The 21,579-nt window shown below is 39.8% G+C and overlaps 2 protein-coding genes across 6 annotated transcripts in view; one reads left to right on the top strand and one right to left on the bottom strand.

The window, feature by feature from the left end:
- LOC105268851 (uncharacterized) overlaps positions 1 to 11,032 on the top strand; it is a 36,184-nt gene extending 25,152 nt beyond the window's left edge. For 3 of the 5 annotated variants that reach the window (XM_011308711.1, XM_011308712.1, XM_011308713.1), the window contains one exon: positions 93 to 11,032. In XM_011308711.1, the coding sequence (XP_011307013.1) occupies positions 93 to 7,073 (6,981 nt within the window). In that variant the 3' untranslated portion in view covers positions 7,074 to 11,032. The remainder of the gene's footprint in view (positions 1 to 92) is intronic. The other 2 variants (XR_892383.1, XR_892384.1) reach the window with 2 other exon arrangements.
- On the bottom strand, positions 8,194 to 12,644 carry LOC105268852 (cell division cycle protein 123 homolog). The gene is made up of 6 exons (XM_011308715.1): positions 12,257 to 12,644; positions 12,085 to 12,189; positions 11,799 to 12,021; positions 11,599 to 11,721; positions 11,269 to 11,525; positions 8,194 to 11,206 (listed from the first exon to the last, which is right to left on the bottom strand). The coding sequence occupies exons 1-6, from the start codon at positions 12,464 to 12,466 to the stop codon at positions 11,180 to 11,182; spliced, it is 945 nt and encodes a 314-aa protein (XP_011307017.1). The 5' UTR covers positions 12,467 to 12,644; the 3' UTR covers positions 8,194 to 11,179.
- Positions 12,645 to 21,579: the final 8,935 nt, after the last annotated feature.

Raw genomic sequence — 21,579 nt, 5'->3', positions numbered from 1 at the left:
ATTAATCCAATCCCCATTACCTTCGATAACTTATTAGATTAATAAATCCTCCCCCAGGTCCACTACTAATGCTCAAAATTATTAATTTACAGTTTGGCGATAGTATAAAGCCCGTGGTAATTGAATCGTACATCAGAGCCCTGACAACGGACATGAATGAAATGGAAAATCAAAAGGCCAAATCGGACAAAGATCACGAGCGTGAGATAGCGAAACGTCTGAGTACTGAATTTCTGAAATTAGCTGATGTCGTTGACAGCAGCATTGAAATCGCCAAGGAGTGTGTATTGACGGCATTCTCATTGCACCCAACTCGTGCCTGTTACGATCGAATTCGTGAGATTGCTGAGGTGTGTGGTAAAATGAAGGAGAACGGTTGTACAACTGATGTAACTGGTGGTGACAGATTATCAAGTTGTATTGGAGATGGAAAAATCGATGGTGGAAAGGTGGATGGTGTTTCACAACAAGGAAAAAGCTCACCCAAGACGAAATCGGGGAAGCACGAGGACGTCGAGAGCAGGGATAAACTGTTGAAGAGTTTGCTGTCATCACCACTGAAGAAAGAGCCACCTAGTAGCTGTCCACTGCATCCAAGAAGCAGCTCGACGACCCAAGGACTAGTTGGCAATCTGTGCTTCAACTGTGGTGACTTCACAGGCATTGATATCAACAAAAAACACGTAGAAAGATCTGAAACAGTATCACGATCACTGGACACTAGTGCAGATTCAACGATATCAGAGATGTACGAGGAGAGGAGCCATTCACTGGGTCAAGTTTTGGATGGTGTTAAACTTGGTTTATCACGACAGCTCTGTGACGATCTCCAGGTTGTCCTAAACAGTCCTAGGTATCACAATCTCAATTGGGCCCTTGACTGGACAGAGCTCAATGCCCTATGTGACACTTATCTTCATCATGCCGAGGATATGAGAAATACGAATAAAGAGCTCAAGTTTCTGAAAATTGATTACAATCAGTTCAAGGACTGGCCATCGGATGAGGAGAATGCCATCGGTGTTTATGGGATAGAGAAGGGATATGAGCCCTGGGTGGATGTGCCATCGGACAATTCAGAGAGGTATACCACTCAGGCGAATTACAAAAGGCCAACAGCCAGACGAAATCTTGAAGATTCGTCTGACTCTGACAGTGGAAGTTTGCTTCAAGTTAGGAGAACACCTAGACAGCGTAAGCTCAATAGGCTCGAGTCTTCGGAGAGTGATTACGACAGTAGTGAACGTAAACCAAAGCATTTCAGGGTGAAATCTGGATCAGTATCGGATACTGAGGATACTAATACTCAGGACAGCCAGACTGACAGTCTTGGTAGTGATGGGTGTAGACAGGACAAGAAGACGAATAAATCGTGCAATAAAGATATAACGAAGGAGAGGGGTAAATCCAAGCATTTTCGTATGTTAGTTAATGAGAACATAAAACGACCCAGTGATGATGTCAGTGGGTCCGATGTGAGTAATCAGCTTATCACACTATTTGCTGCTGATATGGATGAGAATAAGAAGGAGACTATCAAGGCATCGGCTTATCCAGCTACGCCGTTGAGAATATTGACGGAGAAACGCAGTGATCCAGCTGTTCTCAAGTCATTGCGTATGTTTAGACCGCAGAATACTAAAGTTGTACAGAAAAATATTTTAAATAACAAAACAAAGGACAATGTTACGAATAATAATTCAAACAGTGTTGCTAAATTTGCACCGATGCTGAGTACGTTGAATTTGAATCCGAAGATTGTGTTGACAAGGGCTGATGAAATTGATCGTAAATTACTGCAGTCGAAGAAACCATCGCTCAGCCCTGGGGATTTGTCCAGTGAGCTCAGGAATATTCAGAAGAAGATGACCTTCTCACCGCACAAAAATTCGATTAATTCGTTTCATAAACGTAAAAGTGATCCGAACGATAACGATAAAAATCGAAAGAACAGGAAGTCGATGAATTCGGGTCTGGGGAATGATTATGGACTTTTGGCGAAGGCTGTGAGGGATTCAGACATCGACAGATTGGCGAAAAATGTTCCTGGGTTGAATTCACTGGATATGATGGTGCCACCAAGGGTCCAGTCTACAGTCAATGTGGTACAGCTGTCTAGAAATATTCCTCAAAGTCCAAATTCAGGCTCGATAAACAGTGGAAATACACCCCCGAGGAACAGGACATCGAGTATAGCTGGAAATATTCAGCTGCCAGGTACACCATCGTCTGGTGGTCACGACAGTGGTGTTGGTATGAGTCCAGCTGGTCAGACACCGCCTCCGAGGTCGTCAGCCCTTCACGACGTGGGGGAAGAGGCAAATCAGCCACCAGACACCTCGTCTCCAGGCTCGACAAATCCCTCCACCGAGCCCGACAGCCCTAGAACAAATCAACGAATGGGACAAAATGATTCACCTGATAAATCACCATCACCATCAGCAGCTGGAACTTTGCCAATAACTTCGGAACAAATTCAACTTGTTTATAAACAGGATGGAATGTATCAACTGGCATCTGTCAATCCAAATGTCGTCACCAATCAACGAAGTGTCTTGACTCTTCAGAATCTGGAGGAGGGTTCTGCTGTTCGTCATGTACAAAGATTACCAGAGTCACCGAGAAATACCTACGAGAGGCCTGGTGTTAAAATTCAACAGCAGATCAGCCAGAACACTGGTCTACCAAAGTTTCAACATGCCTTTGGAAAGACTATCTACACTTTATCAGCTGATACCGCGACGTCAGCAGCTTCATCCACCACGGATACCATTACCCAGCCCCTCAGCCTCCAAAAAGCCTCCACGAATCTCTCGAAGGCAGTGCAAACATCAGTTCCCAGCACTCAGGGCAACATAAATGTACAGTCAATAACGAACATTCCAAATTTACAATTAACCACTGGACGGCCAATCCTCAATATCGTTCAGAGTGCAGCGAATTGCGGGGTTACACCAACCGCCAGTCAGTCGATAACTCAACTTGTGCAGAATGCATCACCAGGTGTTATATACGCTCAAAAGATTCCCACGAACGTCACGATATCGACGACAAATCCTGGACAATTGAACCTCATTCCCACAATTTCACATACGAATTCGCTGCCAGGGGGCAGAGCTGGTGTTGTCAAGTTGAATATCATAAGGACACCTATGAGACAGCAAAATATTGCCATTCAGGCTGCACTGACAGGTACGAGGATTCAGAGTAATCAGCAGAGAGCCCCTGCAACTCCTCAGCAGCCTCCGGTGAGGGCAGACTCTCTTCTCAATGAAGTCACTAATCCGGTGAGCTCAACGACCCTGGAACAGCTTCGGGAATTCGAGAGTGTTCTTGAGCAAGTGAAGGAACGTAGTACAATTCAGCCGCAGCAGCACCAGAGCTCAACAACTACAACGACTGTGCAGACACAAACAACAACTCAACAGACTGTTGCCAAGCAGCATGATCAGCAGGCATCAGTGTCAGCCCTTGCTCAGCAACTTCTCATCTCCACGCAGTCATCCTCAAGCTCAGAATTCTCGAGCAATGGAAATGCTGTGACCTTCCAGCAAGACGTGTTCCCCCAGAAGGTATCCCTAGCAACAATAACCCAGAGTAATGTTACAACAACGCAGAAGGTGACGAATTCAACACCAGTGGTGGTTTTTACGAGTTATTGTCAGCCAGCTGCATCACCAGCTCTGAGTGTCACGTCTCAGAGTTCCTCGAGTCCCTGTGTCACCCCAGCTCCAGCCTCAGTTCCATCGGCTGGAAAAACTCCACCCACACCATCCCCAAAGAGCAACAAGAAGACGGTACCCAAGACTGTAAAAACAAGTGCCACAAATACATCAAAAGCCTCGCCAATTCCCAAACCCCAGCAGAAACCTCAGGAAGACGAGCAGACAGCTCAGAGGATCTACACGATTCTAGCTGAATACGCTGAGCAGCTCAGAAATTCACCAGATCTCAATAATAAACCAGCACCCAGGAGACGCTCTAATCCACCCACAAATCCCAGTCAGTCGTCGAAGAGGAAGAAGTCATCGGGCAAGTCGAAACCCTCTGGACAACAGTCCTCGGAGATGAGTCCAAGTGCTGAGGATTTGGGGAGGACAATGGGCTCCGAGGACTCATCCAGTGGTGTTGTTCAGGTTCAAGATTCACCTGCTGGCTTCACGTCTCAGGATGAAGCAGCAACACCAGCCCCATCAGTTGATTCAGCCCCAGAGTCCACCAGAAATATCACCAGTGACTCGAACGACGGGGTCGAAGTCAATGTCAAGAGGAGGAATTTATTTTTTACAGAGTCGGGAGGTGGACAGCCTCGAACTGTCATCGTTCAGGAGGCAGTGCCAGCGGCTTCAGTGAGTGTCAGTGAAGCATTGGCATCAGTAACTGGTAAAGTTGGTGGAACAACGGCTGTTTTTGTCTCTGGGACCAACTACGTGCTGCCTATGAACCTGATGAAGGGAACCCAGCAGTTTCACATCGTCTCCGGTGGCTCCAAACTCCTGACTGTACCTGGAGTGAGAACCGCTGGTACCACTGGAGTCTCCAATGCCCTAGTTCTCCAGTCCTTCCTCAATCAGGCCAGTAAAATCATTTCAACACCTGGACAGGTAAAACAGGTAAAAATGCCAACACTGCAGGCATTGACAACATCTCAGGGTCTGAATACTCAGAGCGGGCAGAATGCATCGGTCGTTATCCCTCAGACTGGCACCAGTGGCTTCAATGACTCTAATGAAATTACCATTAAAACCGAAGCCCCTGAGATCGTACCTAAAAGCGAACCGACGACTCCAGTCAGTGAAACGCCCACTATTTTAGTGAACAAATCCCCTGCCATTGGATTAATCCAACGAAATCTATCGGATATAACTGAGGGACAGCAGATATGTGGAGTTATCACAAGTAATCCCAATTTGACGCTTCAGGGGACGAGGATATTCAACTCGTCCATTGCTAAATTGTCAGGTGGAATCAAGACTGAAGGTGTGGTTTGTCTGGCCCAGGCATCGGGTGGATCTCAATCTGAGAAAAAAAATCAGGAAACCCCGGGGGATAAGTCTGTGCAGATGCATGGAACGATTGCTCTGGCATTTGCTACGCAATCGGAAGTGCCCGTGATCAATAACAATCAGGGCCAGCAGAGTCAGAAGGAGACGAAGGAGGTTTCCACTGAGATAACGTCTGGGGATAAAGTTATATCACCAAAAGCTGTCAAGAGAAAAATAGAGGATACTTTGGATATCGACGAGAAACCACCGCCTGGACTTTTACCTGGCAATTCAATATCTTCGGGAATTATTACGAGTCTTCAGAGTACTATCAAAGTGGAGCCAGTATCGGTGACAACAGCTCCGAAAATTGAAGATTCAGGCGATTATTCGATTTCTGAACAGGCTGGCAGGTCAGTGGATCAGCAGTCGCCATTGAGACAGTCCAGTGAGACCCTGGAGGCGACAATTAAAGTGGAGAATGGGGTTTTGTGTGGAAATGCGAGACTCCAGGAGGCCTGGGAGCCTGAGCGGAAGCCCTCACCCGAGACCCCGTGGAGGTTTGTACCCACCTCCACGAATCAACTCAACATTGAGCCCCTGAAAGTTTACTCGAGAGATGGCGAAAATTCCGAGAACGTCCAGAATGTTCTGCAGATCATCAACAAGGGACAGGGGATCGAGATGGCGAGTGGTCAGGTTTTCCAGACGAACGCTAAAAAGTATTACATGAATCACACATTGGAGCCCTTTCAACAGTACAACAAAGGGACAATAGTGAAGAATCAGTCGAATCCCAGGGTTGACAGGGAGATGCAGAGATTGGATAGAAATCGTGCAGCTCTGGAGCGTGAATTGAGGCTCCAGAAGAGTTTGTCAGAGGAGTGCGAGGACTTGGGGGTGGACGAGCCCAGTACGAGTGATCTTTTCCCCGAGGCTGATCTCTTTTTCGATACCAATAACTCACCCTCGTTCGATCACTCCTCCCAGGATGCCTCGTGCTCTCAACCCCTTGGTGTCAAGTTCAATGCGACTTATTTTCGACCGTTAGACTCGTCCAGTGGTAGCAGAGATGCCAGTCCTGTTGATGTTAAAGTGAATGAGAGACGAAAAACACCGGGGCAACGAGGGAGGGCCATCAGAGAAGCTGTTAAAAGACCAAAGCGTGAGAAACCTGAGGATCCACTGGAGACACCAGTGAAACACATGCGATTGAGTCCAGAGAATCTCAGTCAGGATGATGGCTCCAGCACATCAGATATCTCCAGAATGTCTCCAGGGCATGCAGCATCCATGGATAATGATAATCAACAGAAGATCGTGTCGAGAAATGGCTCGAAGGAGGGCTCTCCCAGCAGTGCCTCAATGTCCATTCCCTCGAACATCAAACTCGACATGGATCTTGACTCCGAGTCACTTCCCCTCACCGCCAATAATGCAACAGCAAGCTCTGGGGATGAATCCCTTCCTCTACTCTCTACCAACACAACTGACGTGACAATACCCTCACCACTCTCACCAATAGCTGGTCCCCTGTTATCCACCCACAAGTACACATATTCAAACAAAAAACGAGTAAAATCCAAGGTACTCACGGCTGAGTATCTCTCCTGGGAGAGTCCAATATCCGAGAGAACGAGATCCAGCAGTGACGACGAGGACTCAAGCATCAGCGAGTCAATATCCAGTCAGAATGACGACAATGTCATTACCAATGGTCTCGATGACAATATCCAGGGGAAAACAGATCACTGCACCTATCTCAAAAAGAAGGATAAACTTGTCAATGCCAGGGTGGTTTTGAATCGTGCCGATGCCAAAGCTATTCTTGCTAAACGCGCCAAGGACGTTATCAGTGAGGCCGTTGTCACCAGTGATAAAACATCGGAGGCATCTGACGATGACACCTGTCATGCCACGCTCATTGAACCTGATTGTCGTGCAAGGAGATCAAGCCTCAGGGGACACGTCAAGAAGGGATGCGCGTGCTGCAATGGATCGCCGGAGAGACCGAAGAAAAAGTCTGTCAAAGTTGATCACAAGTTGAAGAAAAAATTGATCAGCAAACAAATTGGGAAGAAGAGGTAGTGTTAGCGAATGTAATTTATTTTACTCTCGCGTAATTAACGGTTTCATTGGGGAATTTGTACAGTTGAGGGGGGAGGGAGCTTCGACGGGGTTGATGACCAGACTATTAATTGTAGGGGGTAAGTTAGTACTTGCAGCACTTGACCAAAAAGTTATTGAGGGAAATTGTCAGTTATTGGGAGTTGAGTGAATGCTGTGGTGATTTTTTTTTTTCGAGGGGTGAGTGGGAGGGATTTTTCTCTAACGATTGAATCCCTGTTTTTCAAGGGTTTATCTTAATTTTCATGTACATAGGATGCTTGATCAGTGTATAGCAGGCTTCATGAAGCTAATCGAGGTAAGGGGTATGTTTAATTGATGTGGGAGATTTTAGGTAATGCTCTTCATTAATGATTATTGAGTAAGATTCAATTAATTGGATTTAGGGAAAGCTCTTATGATGTAGGTGATCGTTTTACGTTTAGGTGTTGTTATTATCATACAATGATTCTAGATTTAGTGATGCGATGATTGGGTGGACTAATGGAGTTGTGGGATTAAATGAACAATTAGAAAATGAAATGCAATTCTAGTCAGGTGAGGCTCGGGTCGAAGATTATTAATGAACTTGAAGAGAAACTTATTGATAGATTATTAGAAGGTAGTGAACAGTATCTTTTCGGGATGAGAGGTTCTTCTTAGGTTTTTTTTTCTCATTTCTTCTTTGATTATTATTTTTTATGGTTTTGTTTTATTGTATTAAATGCCAGATTGCACAGCTTGGTCTCAAGCCAATACAGACTAAAATTTTTTATTGTTCATTAGTAGTGTTTGGAGCGATTCGGGGAATTTGGGGATTTTGAGAGGTCAGGGGTTTGAATTTTTCACTTTAGGGCTCTGGCTCTCTCGCATCTGTCCGTGGATTTATCGGGCGTGAACAGTCATTTGCGTTTTGATATTTCGATCGTTTGATGATGATTTTGTTCACCGGTGATTAATCAGTGGTGAAGTGGTTCGACGTAATATAAGTCATGATAATGAGGATTCCAGGGAAAAGTGCATTATACTTTTCCTTGGAATTTATCGTTCTCTGAGTCAATTCCAAATTAACAGATGTATTGATTTTAAACTTTCGGTATTACGTTTCTCCAATTTCGTCAGTATTTTCTTCATTTTTTTTTCATCTTTTTAAATCACCTGGCCCGAATTTATCATCAATCTGTCACAGTGCGCGGGTAAATCCATTCTGTACATTCGAGTAGTTTTCTATAGGAAAAACAAAAACTCATGGAAAAAGTAAAAAAAAAACAAAGTATATATATCGTATAATATCGCTGCACTTTAGTACAAAACTGCTTCGTTTTATTTCTGAATCTGGGGCGGAATTCAACGAGACAATTCGTTTCTGATGCATCCCATTTTTTTGTGAACAAATCTCTGGGGAATTCAACGATAAAGTATGTGTTTATGATTTTGTATGGTAATTATTGATTGATGAAATCTGTAGTGAAGTTGTGGAACGTGATTTATCGGTGGAATTATTGACTTTAGAAAAATTTGGACGAAATTTTATCGTTGCTATAAAAATTTTGAGATTCTCTCATTTATCAAAAAAGCGATTCGATCAATGACGTTTTATTGCTTCATTACTGAAAATTTAAAAAAATTGATAAAGGAGGGGGTAAAACCAGTACTAAATTCTCAGAAATTAACGAAGATTTCTATCAATCATAAATGATTTGTTACTTAGTTACAAATAGTGAACTAATAAGAGTACATTTTGATGAGAGAATTTGAACGATAAATAGAGAAAATGAGAAAACTGTAGATACGCGAATTTGTGTTAACATTAATCCTCCCATTTCCCTTCATTTTTTTATTTCATTTATATAGGATTAGAGAAATGTTTGTAACGACTGTGAAGTAGAATATATTGAATAATTATGTGTACTTTAATTGTTCATTTCATTTTTAAACTGATCTCATTATAAATGAAAAAACCTTAGTTCAATAAAATTTCGTATTTATAATACGACTATTGTTTATCGGTTTATTTTGATTTTCTTCGTGTGCAATTACCTTCGAGATTAGTGAGTTGTTCATTTTTCATCAGTTCATAGGCATTTGGTTACTTCTTATCAGCAATTTATTTTCAGCCCAAAAACCTATCACTCTTCTCCTAAATCTCCTTATCAGAGATCGATATCATTTTTTCTCACGCAATTATTATCTGAAAAAAATTCAACACGAGAAGATTCCCCGTAAACTTCTCATTTTGTAGAAACTTCAATTAAATTCTCCAATGAAATTATCCATTAAATTCAGTTTGCTAACTGTGCCCTTAAATTAAACAACAAAAAAACCTAAATACGATCTTCTATCTTCCTGTACATTTAATAGTTAGCAACAATGTTTTACGTGTAAACAAAAATCATGGCGAAAGCTTCTCTTCGCCTGAAATAATAAATTCGTATTTTTCAATGATTAAAAATATTTCTTTGGTAAAATAAGGAAAAAAAAAAATTTGTCAAATTGGTGGCAAGCTTCTGGAAAAAGAAAATCCTCCATTTAGTCGTACCAAATGCATTTAATTAGATGACTAAAACCACCATAAAATAACACGATTAACTAGTGATTAAGTGAAACGATTGAATAATAAATATAGTAAATAAATATAAATGAGTTTTCCAGTGCTAATCCCAGGTACTTAAGAAGCTTAAAGGGCCCCTAAGGATAAACTTAAGAGGTTTTGTAATGTACATTTGTAAGAGTTTAACTGAAATAAACGATATAACGTGCACTTTAGCACCTTCGAACAGTATTCAGAGCGGTTGTATTTGCGTCGTGACTGATTTAATCAGTTATGAAGCCCAATAAAAACAAATTAATAACACATGGACAGAGATAAAGAATAAAATGAATTCACTGAGTTCACAATTGCCCAAAGCATACGGCTACCTTAAGACAATTTTTAATTAGCACAAATGAATGAGAACAAAAAGCAAGACGATAAATAATGAAAATGATAAATAACAATGAGATAAAACGGAATGGCAGTGGTGGGAGCATCAACATTCTCGTAATGCTCATCTGCCGTTCTGTAAATACTTAGTATTAGTGCGATAATAATTTTAATCGCTCTGTAATTATTTAAAAATCGGGGAGAATGAGAGGATAAAATAGAGATGATTAACTGTTGATGCAGATGATTGTGTCGATGGAGAAGTTTTAGAGAGGAGAAGAACCATTATCATACTCTTATCAACTAGCAATACAGTTTGGTATCAGTGAATGCATTCTTATCAGTTTCATTATCATCATCAGTGATTGAACGGGAATAAAATGATTAATGGATTTATTTACTGATTGCACTCGTGTATTTATATAAATAATATATATAAACGATTATGTGTGAGTGCTGAGATGAGACGAACAATGCACAAATGGTGAAGTATAATACCGAATGGTACCAAAATCAATAATTTAATAAATGAGAAATCAGACGGCTTTAATATATAAAAGACAAAGTTAAAGGTAAACGAGCGCATAATTTGTTTTATTTGCAGCTTTAACACTAGCTGAACACTTTGGATGGATTAATTGGGGGAATACAATGAGTGAATCAATTGAATACTCCGGGGATATGATTGTACAGCTATGATGGAAGAATTAATTGATGAATAATGAATACGTGTCAGGAAAACATATATCGTGAAAAAAAAAAATCCTTTTTCAGATTTCAAATGTGGAAGTATTGGGGATTGCATATTGTATATAAACAAGACATATTTTCTATAAATAGGCACGTCGCTCGCTAAGATTGACGGTCTGACAAAAAAGATATTGCAATATTACGATAATTCTTTCAAGAAAAACAAATTTTAAAATGGAAAAACAACCTAGAATAGTGTTTCATCAGTTTATGTAATGTATCAATAGAAGAGGGTCTGACAGAATATAAATGAAAGTTCTGTATTTGAGTGGTGAGATTTTTGATTGTGAAAACACCTGCCCTTTTTCTTTTATTTTCGCATTGATGCACCTCTGGGGCAATGGATAATTGAAAATTCCTTTTTTTTTGTTGAAAAATAATTTTATTTCTTTTCATGAGTTTATTCATTGAGTTGTTATTCGAGGCTCTGGTTTTCCACTTCCTGAAATAAAAAATTTCATTTTAGATTTATTGTCGGAGGGGATGGGGTTTGGGGATAATTACCCTGCGTAATATGTCCATCACGGAACTATTTCCAGTCCTGAAGAACTCGTTGATTTCCTGGGGAACACAGAAATGACTGGCGGTGTTCGGCTGAATTCCCATATCCTCAGCTATAAATCTGAACTCCGGAGGCTCTGGGATTGAGTCACGAAGTTCAGAATAACTGAAGAGAGTTCCCTTTGTCGATGATTCATCCAGGGGACCAAAGTCGACTATTTTCACTCTATCTTTCTTTATCCTAATCACGTCGAATGTATCTGCGAAGCAAAATGCAATCGCAAGTGAACCACAAATTCCTCTTGAATCATCTCATATTTTTCCGCTACCTACAATTATCAAGCTTAAATTTATCTTTTATTTTCTCGTTGAATAAACTCGTGATATCTCTCTGTATGTTGTATTTATCTGTCTCGATGTAAGGATGGAATTGTGAAGAGTCTCTCTGGCAAATTCCTACAGAGGAAAAACGAGATTAAATACAAGGGAAGAAGCCGAGAGCAGTATTGAACCTCTGACTGAGGGTTTATTACCCATTAACTGTCTATTGATAACGAAACATCGGAATTCTGAGCTGGGATTGATGTCTCTCCATCGTTTAAGCACAAGACAAGACTTCAATCCCCCAGAATCACAAGAAAATTGTCTGACAGCGTTAAGATCCCCCGAAATTCTGTCAGAACTCTTCAGGAGGAGATAGACTTCTTCCAGTGATGTGCATTTCAGGGTTTTTGTCGGAGCAACCCATGTTGCATCCTAGGACAAACATTAATCCATGTTAATTTTTTAATTCCCCGACTCACTTTCGTATAATCTCACCATAGGAGTTCTCCAATTGGTTTTCACGAAAACAGCTCCGAACTCATCAATCACTTCCTGCACCTGTCGACTGAACTCCGGAAAGGAGGGTTGCTCCTCGGATTCCTACAATACGAAAAATCCCCTTGAAATCTCCTTTGAGTCGCCAAAAACCTGAAACTCCTTTTCTCACCTCCCCGGAATCCTCAACCGCAGATCCATCAGTCCATTCTGACCCCCCGACCCTTTTCTCCACCGCCTCAGAAGGCAAGACAAAAGCCTCATCCTCGAGATACTTGGAAACTTCCTCAGGAATTCTCAAAACCCTCGATTCTATCGAGACTTTGGCGAATTTCGGGTACCACGTGCAAACAGAGCATTCGGGCTTCAAATTACTCACCATTTTCCACTCTCAACAAAAGCTTCCAAAAAAATTAATACACAATAAATATCGATAAATAAATACACGAGACGTCGATGATCGTCTCCAACGATCTCCAACCTCTCCAAAACGCTCCAAAATACTTGAAAACAATAACTGACACCTGCCTTATCAAAACAATTCCCCAGTTCCAAGAGCTCAGTTGAGATGTGTAATAAAAAATTCAAAGATGCCGCCACTAGTGACTTCTAGCGCCATGCTGAATCCCCTAGTCAGCCATCTTGGGAGTTTAGCATCACAATGGCCGATAGCAGTGACTCCTGCCTCCCGTGGGTTAACCGTGCTGCAGCCGTGTTGTGATCACGGAAAACAATAATTATAATCTCAACAAAACCCCCGAACACCAATAATAAATTTCTAACAAAACAACAAATCAGGAAAGAAACTGTGCCTTTTCCCACCGCCAAATCGACCACAGACAACTGCGTTCCAAGCAAAGTGAGTTTTTTTTTATCCTCTCCCAGGGGGAGAAAAAAAAGTTTATTCCCTCACATTTTTGTGTACTCTATCAATTTTTATTATTCATTCCGCTGTTTTATTGGAATTCCAGTGTCCGGTTGTCATTGTACTGTTGTGTGTGATTTTTTGTGTGATTTTTTTCCTCTGTTTCTTTTTTTTTATCATCGCGTAAGTTTTCAGTGGGTAAATAGATCCGGAAAATTGTGCCTGTGGTTTTTTGAAGGTTTTGTCAGTGCGGGAGATCATTCAACTCGTCTCGTTGCGAAGTATAAAATCAGTGGTACTTGGGGAAGGCGTGCGCCACCTCGAAGTCTATCGTGTCTTTTACAGGATGGAGATTGATTTTCGGGGGGTTTAATGGGGTGTCATCTTGAACAGTAATTAATCATCGGGTTTTCATAAATGACGAGATTTTTCAAACAGTTGGTCTCGTCCCCGGTGATGCTGCACGCGTGCTGCACGCAGAGGTCGCTCTCTTGCCTCGAGATACTCAATTTTCACTTTTTACTATTTCCTATTTGTTAATTAATCGTAAATTGTTACTACTGAGTTGATACACATGTGTAGCTTATGGAGCAGTTCTGAAATACCTCCAATGAATAGTTCTGGGGTTTTATTTTTAGATCGGTCGACTGGTGAGTAAGGGATATGAAAATTAATACTGATCTATGATTTGGTTGCGTGTCTGAAAAAAAAAGACAAAGGAGAATCTTGTGGGGGTACACGTGTAGGAAAACCATTATGTAGGAAATTTAAAATGCGTGAGGAAATAAAAAGACCACTCGAATAGAGTGGAGGAATGAGTACTAGAATACTAGATGCTGTTGACATTTCGAGTAATCGTGCATTCATCTCCGGCGAGAGTGATTCGATGTACAGAATTTTTTTCTCTCTGTTAGCAAGTCCGGTAAAGTTTCAAAATAGTTTGAAAAATTCTGAATACAATATCTAAAGTCACAGCGATTACTCACAACGTCGTGTTTTTGTTATTGTAAGGGTTGTGTCATCGTCTCGAAATTTCGGTAATGATTTGAGTTTTCTATTTTTGTTCGCAGGACGAAAATCCAGTAATGCTCAACCTGTGATGACAAATGACCGAAGTCAAAGCAACATAACACGATTACTAACATAAACAATTTTATAAAGTACTAGTTAGTGAAGAATATCACAAGGTGCTTGGATTTGGTTGATTATAATCAAAGATAAAAACAATCAGCAGTAGAGAAACACAGAAGCACTGCACAAGTTTACAATCAAACTGTACCGAGAGACAATTTTGGATGGTACATTTTGCCATTTGAAAAGCATTTTAATACACAGCCTTATTGCTCTTTTATACATAATCATTAACGAATAAGTGGAAGTTGCTCAGTCGATTAATCACCGTGAAAATCGTTGGATTAGGATTAATCATTAATGAAAATAAAACGGAGAACACGAGAGTCTGTGGAAGCATGTTGAAAATCTCTCGAGAGGCCATTGAACTCACCGGTGATAAGGATCAATATTTTCACAATTGAGATAATTTACAGCAACGTTTCTGCATTAACAATAAGAGAAAGAAACATGGAGAGACTTCTGTGTCCATTCATGACCCATGAATAACTATAAAAACATTGTTATTAAATGTTTGAAACATGTTGACAAGACGGTAATTATAAATGACCAGTAAAGGCATACGCAGGATCATCATTCAGAGACGAAAGTCCTCTTTGATCCATCCAGGATATCAGAAAGATTTCTTCTCCTGATAATTAATCCATACATCACTGGGGGAAAGCAGTATCATTGATAATTATTATTCAATCAGAAGGAAAAATTTTGTACCTGGTGAGTTATGAAAATTGATATTTAAGACTCTATCACGATAGCTCATGATAAAACATTGAAAGATATGAATTCTCCAGATTTTTGCCGGAAGAAATTCAGTAAAAGTTTCACTCTTCGCCAAACTCGTTTAATAATTATGAATTCAAGAGAGATAGCGAAATTTTCGTAATGACCTTTTTCGTAGTTCTTGTTTCGACCAACGGAAAAGGTCTTCGAAAAAAATCGTTATTTCGTGTGGATTCCGAGATATTTATTAAAAATTCTGTCATCAAATTATTTATTATATCATGGAGATGTACAAAGGTTTATGGACTGATTGCTAATTATTCATGTATGGAGTTTATGGTACGAATAAACTGCCTCGTGGTTTGACTCATCATTTAGATTGATTTTTTTTTCTCTTAATTTACACGTTTCTCGGTAATTATTGTATTTATGAGAAAATGCCAGGCAGCAGTTTTTGTGGGTTACATGCAAAATTTTTCACAAGAAAACTCGCTAGACATTTCGTCGCGCCAGCACTTACTCCGTAGATAATTCAATTTTATTACAGAAATACCGGTTTTACTGTATAATTAATTGAATTTATTTTTTTTTTCAGTGGCTAGAGGTACATAAGAGGAAGTCCTAATGCTGAAAGGAAACATATCGTCTCATCTGGACACAAACACTGAAGAAGAATCCTCGTATGTTACCCTCAGCAATGGACCCAACAGTAAGCAATTAAATAGTACAATCTCAGCGGTATTTTCATTGAATTCAAATGAAAATTATTTTAAAAAATTGTTGCAGCATCTTATGTAGTCGCATCTTGCAGCCCAAATCCCAACAAATATCTTCACACTCTCGAGGATATTTACTTCGTAACGCCAATCTTGTGTGTGCAATGTGAGTTATCTCTGAATCAAAGAAATGAAATTCAGTGAAATAAATTTCCAGCGATGTTTAAACGAAATTAATTTATTGCAGGTGAGGACTACATTTGGGGTACAGGAAAAGTTGGTGTAAAGTGTCGCGGTGAGTGATTAAAAAAAATCTCAATTAATATATTCAAAACGATCTGAAAACATTGGGAGAGACTGGCGGACGATAGGTCAGTGATCTCGATGGATTAATAATCCACAGTCTCTGGTGGTTATTAACGTTAAATAATCTCAGGGTAATATCATTCTCAAGTATAAATTGCAATTGGTTTTATGAATTTGACTCTAGCATTGCGTCAGCGCATTGAATACGAAAAAAACCTGAACTGAAAAAACGAAATGCTCAGGATTTTATTTTGAATGACGCGAATTTCTTAAAGCGTGAATTAACTCAATTTATCGTTTTCTAAACGATAATTCAACGAACTATGGAACTATGGAACTTAGAACTTAGTCCTATTTATTTAATTTACCAATTAAATACCAGCAATAATTAATACCCAATTACAAAATTTCTGCCCTTGGTCCCAAACAATTTCTTAGCCAATTTCTTTTGTGTACCTCGACGGTTATTGCCAGAGACACATACGAAACTCATATATCTAGACACGTGTATCTCATTCGTGCCAGATGTCGAGTCATTTTGGATGTACTCGGGCTATATACATTTGCCCCTCTCATTTATTTACCATGAAAACGTTGAAACTGAGGGAAGTTGCGTTGAACTGTTCATCTGTTCACTCTCGTTTTTCATTGAGGAGTGAAATTATTTCCACCATTAACTCTCCTCGGAGCACTTTTATTTATATCTTCTCCAAATTTTCCGGAAATAACAGATATAAAATGTGGGTGTTAAAGAGGGGAGATTGTGGCTTTGAATTTGTCTCGTTTTATTGGGAAAAAAAATTATTTTCATTTTTCCTCATTCTTGTAACGTCTTGACGTTTATCACGTAAGCCTTTTCGTTCTATTCTGTGCGCGGGTTAGAAATATTCTTGGGGTATCTAAATTGATACACCCAACTGGCGTGCTTGTCATCTTGCCAATTTCTAGACCCTCTGCATTCCTTCATCGTTCAGTAATGAATAAAAGACATTTTCGGGGGGTGAACGTAATAAGTCGAGTATTTCATTTTTTATTTCGAATTACCTCAGGAGCTGACAGAATTCAGTGTTAAAATGCGATAAGCGGAATTAGTTGGGAAGAGCAGTAATAGACTTGTTCCATTGTCGAGTACATGTATGAATGCGAGCAAGATAGTAAAATCTTTCAAAAGACTTCATTTCTCCAGTGAATAAAAACCTGTGAAAAAAGTACTGACAAAATTTTCGATATCTCTCCTGCATTCAGGGATATTCCCCAAAAAAATTACGCATTCGAATTGAATCGTTACTCGTTACCCCTTCGCTATTGAATTAATAATGAAAACCGTTTCATTCCCCCGGGCATAAAATCCTATAAACTCATTTTTCAAAATTCAATTATCGTACAATTCCTCAATGAGTACAAACATTTCTCCAGCAAATTAAACAAGATAAACTAGGAAGTGCATTTGACTTCCTCAATATCAATATCTTCCTCTAAATCGAGAATCACCCACTGAAAATAAAACGGTAAAATAAATAAATAAACCTGGAAAACATAATAGACATCAGTTTACACTCTATTTAGCGTTAAACGCTACCGAGTTTCCTTTGTTCAGTTGACTCAGTCATTTCTCCCTCTCTTTTATCACTCTCTCTTTATCTCTATCTCACTCTCTCATTTTTATTTCCTCCCGGAGTGCATCGTCGACGTCGCGATGCGTGGCGCTTCGGCGATCCTCCTCCACCCCCTCTCATCCACCCCCTGACACCCCTTTCTCCCACTCAGTGCCCTCCCCTCCAATCGCTCAATATAATTCGCAAAATTGCCGCAATGGTGGCGACACTGTAGCATAGTAACACAAGCTTGGGGCCACCGTGTCCCAACCTAGACCACCAGTTTTCTTTCAAACTCTACCACCCTACCACCCTGCACCCAACCACCCACCCACCCCTTCCTCCTCTTTTCAACGATATGTCTCACTTGCTCTCGTGAATTTTCGCCGCTTCCTAATCCCCATCATCGTCATCGTACGATCCAGAAACGCCTCGGGTCACCAGAGCGGTCGAATGCAATTTCAAAAAAATCTCTCGCTTGAAAAAATACACGTGCAAATAATTACACGTGACATCACCAGCAATTATTACATTTTTTTTCAGTCATTTCTGGTATAGGCAAGTTTTAAACAATTTTTATGGTGTCCAGTGATTATTTTGGAGGGGTCGAATTAAAGGGGTGCTTAGGGAAGTAGATTTTGGGGGCTTTGATTTTTTTTTAATTAAATAAAAAATTTGATAGATTATATTTGGTAATTGTGCGGAATCTCCAGGCATTCGCGAAGTCCTGTCACGTAGGGCAAGTCATTGACATCAAAAGTTTTTGAAATAATTGATTGCAATGCTGTAATCACGCGCAATCGTAATGATTTTGAATTCAGGAGACGCGGTGATCATGGAGGGATTAGGAAAGACGGAAGAGGAATGTGGGAGTGGGAAATATTGGGGTGGTGTGTGATTGTAGCTCCGGGGGGTGCATCTAGGATTTTTTGGGGAGGCAAGTGACTTTTTTCAAAAGGGAATTTTTTATTCTGTCAATTCTCTCATTGGTATCCGAAGCCAATAAAATTCAGATGATACTCGTCATTTCGATTCGGAAAATAATCCGCGAATCTATTCCAGACTTATCTATTTCTACTTTCCAACTCTATTCCTCCACTTCATTTATTCAAGAGCCACCGTGAACTTGAGATATTCCATTCTATGACTAATATCCCCCCCGAAATTCAATCGAAATACCTCAAGTCATTGTATTCTCGACGCAATGAGTTTCAAGGTGGAACTAGTTCGATCACTTCTCAATTTCTCAATCTCCTAATTCGACGCTGAATTTTTTCATTTTGAAAATAATCCAAAACTCTTCGATTTTTCCTCGAATTCAGACCAAATAGAAGTTGAATGTTTTTTTTTTGAATAAAAGAATAAGATGACCCTGGAGTTGAAGATTTTTTGACACGCCATATATCCGATTTTCACCATCAATTTTAATCCCGAAAAAAATCAATCATTTGTGGCGTGAGCTTCGACCATTGCTTCCTGGTTGTGATTCGTTGTATTAATAGGTCACCAGGAGGTGACTCAAGGTCGTATACGAAATAAAAATGGATGAAATAAGAAAGAAAATGTGCGGAATGTATATATGTATATTTCGAAACGAGTCGGGGACGTATGGTGCGTGTATATTATGTACTTTGACGCCCACGAATTCGAGGCGAAGGACGCCCAGGAGAATCCCACCGGTTTTTTTTTTAAACTTTTTTTTTTCTCGTCTTCGCCTTCTTCTTGAGGTTTTTTTTCCCCTACTTCCTCCGCTCTTTGCTTTCCAACGAGTTCAATCTTTTGACTTGACTGGAAAGAGCGCATAGATTTACTTGATTGACGACCCAGAGACGGGTGTCTCCATTTTCTTTTACCAGAACTCAATCATTCATTCACTCACTTTTCACGTTTATTTTGGATTTCTATTTGGTTTTGCGAGTTCTACTGCGCACACTGCGTCGAATTTGAATTTCCCGGTTCGAGGTGACCAATCGGGAATCGGTACCACGATTTTCGAGATACTTCGACTCAGGCTAATTTAATTTATGGGTCTCTGCATTCATTTGAAATGTTTGAGATTTAGTCACGACGGCGTGGTGACGGCTCGGTTTCCTCTTATGAGTCTTACCCTTGAAATTTTTTGAATTTTCCAAATTTTTCCGCTCCCCCCGCCTCCAGCTGAAATTCATTCAATAATTCGATCACTTGATCACTTTTCGCGATGAATCTCAATTTTTTCGGAATTTTTAACATTTTTGGAATTTTCCTCATTTTTTTCTCCATTTGATTTGAAGAAAAAGTTAATTAACAAAATTATGACCTCACGCATTCAATTTTTTTTTAACAATTTTTTTTCTCGAGATACTGTAAGAAAATAAAAAATCTGAATTTTGCATATTCTTTTTGTTAAATTCCGAGTGGAGAATGCACGCTGCAGTATCGAAATTATTTTTGTCCGTTTTATTTGTATTTTTGCATACTCCGGTTGCATTTATTTTCATGCAGCAAAAAAAAGGAGTGGCGGGTTTTTTTTTTTGCGAGAGCTTTTGATGTCAAATGATCCAATCGGGGCGCCAGATCGTCGGCAGGCGTCATACCATTAAAAATTCTCGCCTCGTTGCGTATTTATAGGATAAAATTCGGTAAAAATGCCTCAATATGTTCTTTCCCTTCTTGGGAAACAAAAAATCGACCCCCGAAAACTCGAAATTTTCACAAAAGTATTTAATCCCCAAAATAAACCAAAAATTTGGATAATTTTGGAAATCGGGTCTTGGGATTTTTACTTGAATGTCGAATATTTATTGTTAAAGATGTCTGACCCTGATCTGAGATGATCTCATAATTACTTCGTGAATTCATTATAAATTAGAGCTTTGAAGAATTTTTTTAGCTGACGAATTTCTCGGTGGAAAATTCGAGATTTTCTCATTTTAAAAATACCGTCTAAATGATTTATGAAGATCCATGACTCATCTCCGATATTATCTGTCTTGGGTATTTAGCTACCGGAATTCGCGGAAAGTTGATACCGAAATAAAACAAAAATTCTGGTAATATTTGAATGAAGGGAGACTCATTTGTGGGGTTTCTGAAGACCTGGGGACGAGCTCCGAAGTGAAATGTCAGATAATTTTAGGAATTTTTAGAACCGAAAATCTATCAAAGAACATCAATAAATTTTGAGAGCGATTTCGTGATTCCTATTTTCTCCAAAAGCAATTGAACTCGGGGGTTCCCCTGGAGATGCGCCCCAAAAACAATTTTCTTATAGTAAAAATATAAAAATATATCAGGATATCGTATTCTCAGCGAAAATATATTGCCCCCACAAATATTGCGGAGAAAAAAAAAAATCTTTTGGTACATGAATTTATTTCTGAATTTACTCGACTCAGAAAAAATATGTGGATTTTCTAGTCGTTAGTAAATTAACTTGACAAGTAATTATTTATCTCGGTGTGTGTGTATAATTGAAAATGGTGGTGTGTCCTTGCGCATGCGTGTGTTGTATTAAGGGGGATGGAATATTCGCACAGCGACAGAGAATTTGAGAGAAAGGGGTTGAAATGATAAAAAAAAAATGAGGGATAAGTTGCAGGGAGAACTTTTCCAGAAACAACCGAACGGGGTTGAAAGTCGTTGCTACGTGAAACCCTGAGGAACCCCAGTTTTACCCTCTCTCATCCTCTGGTTTTCCATCCCCTTATTTCAAAATGGTATATAGTCGAGACCTTTGAGTTCAATCCCTCTCCCTAGTTTCTTCTGTCCCAGGAAATTATACCACTTCCGTTTTTCCAATCTCGCGTGTGCATCCCTCTTTCCTCAGTTCACGACAAGAATCCATCTCCATCCCCTCGGTATATCGAGATCTTACGATGATCTTTTCGATTTGCTATTCCATTTCCGGTGACGGGGAATTTTACTGGTTACCAGAATTCAAGGGGAACGCAATTGTAAATCGATTCAATGAAATTTTTAGGGAGTAAATTATTATTGAAATTTTTTTTAACAAATGGGAGACGAAAGTTCTGGGAAATTTTTCATTGGCGGTCGAAAAAAAGCAATCGAATTAATCAATTTCAGGTAAAATTTAATTTTTCCAGTGGGGGGTAATTTTTATTGGGTAATTATTAGTGTGAATGAGGAAATGTTTAGAGGAAAAAAGTTCTCTCTATTTTCT

Source organism: Fopius arisanus, unplaced genomic scaffold, assembly GCF_000806365.1.
Source record: "Fopius arisanus strain USDA-PBARC FA_bdor unplaced genomic scaffold, ASM80636v1 scaffold00062, whole genome shotgun sequence".
Taxonomy (NCBI): Eukaryota; Metazoa; Arthropoda; class Insecta; order Hymenoptera; family Braconidae; genus Fopius; species Fopius arisanus.
Note: the sequence above shows the minus strand (reverse complement) of the source record. Positions and strands in the feature narration are given on the sequence as shown.

Coding starts and splice junctions, on each gene's coding strand:
- LOC105268852 (XM_011308715.1), bottom strand. CDS start 12,466: ATGGTGAGTAATTTGAAGCCCGAATGCTCTGTTTGCACGTGGTACCCG. Junction 12,022..12,084: donor CCAATTGGAGAACTCCTATG/GTGAGATTATAC, acceptor TGTTTGTCCTAG/GATGCAACATGGGTTGCTCC. Junction 11,207..11,268: donor TGATGGACATATTACGCAGG/GTAATTATCCCC, acceptor TTTTTATTTCAG/GAAGTGGAAAACCAGAGCCT.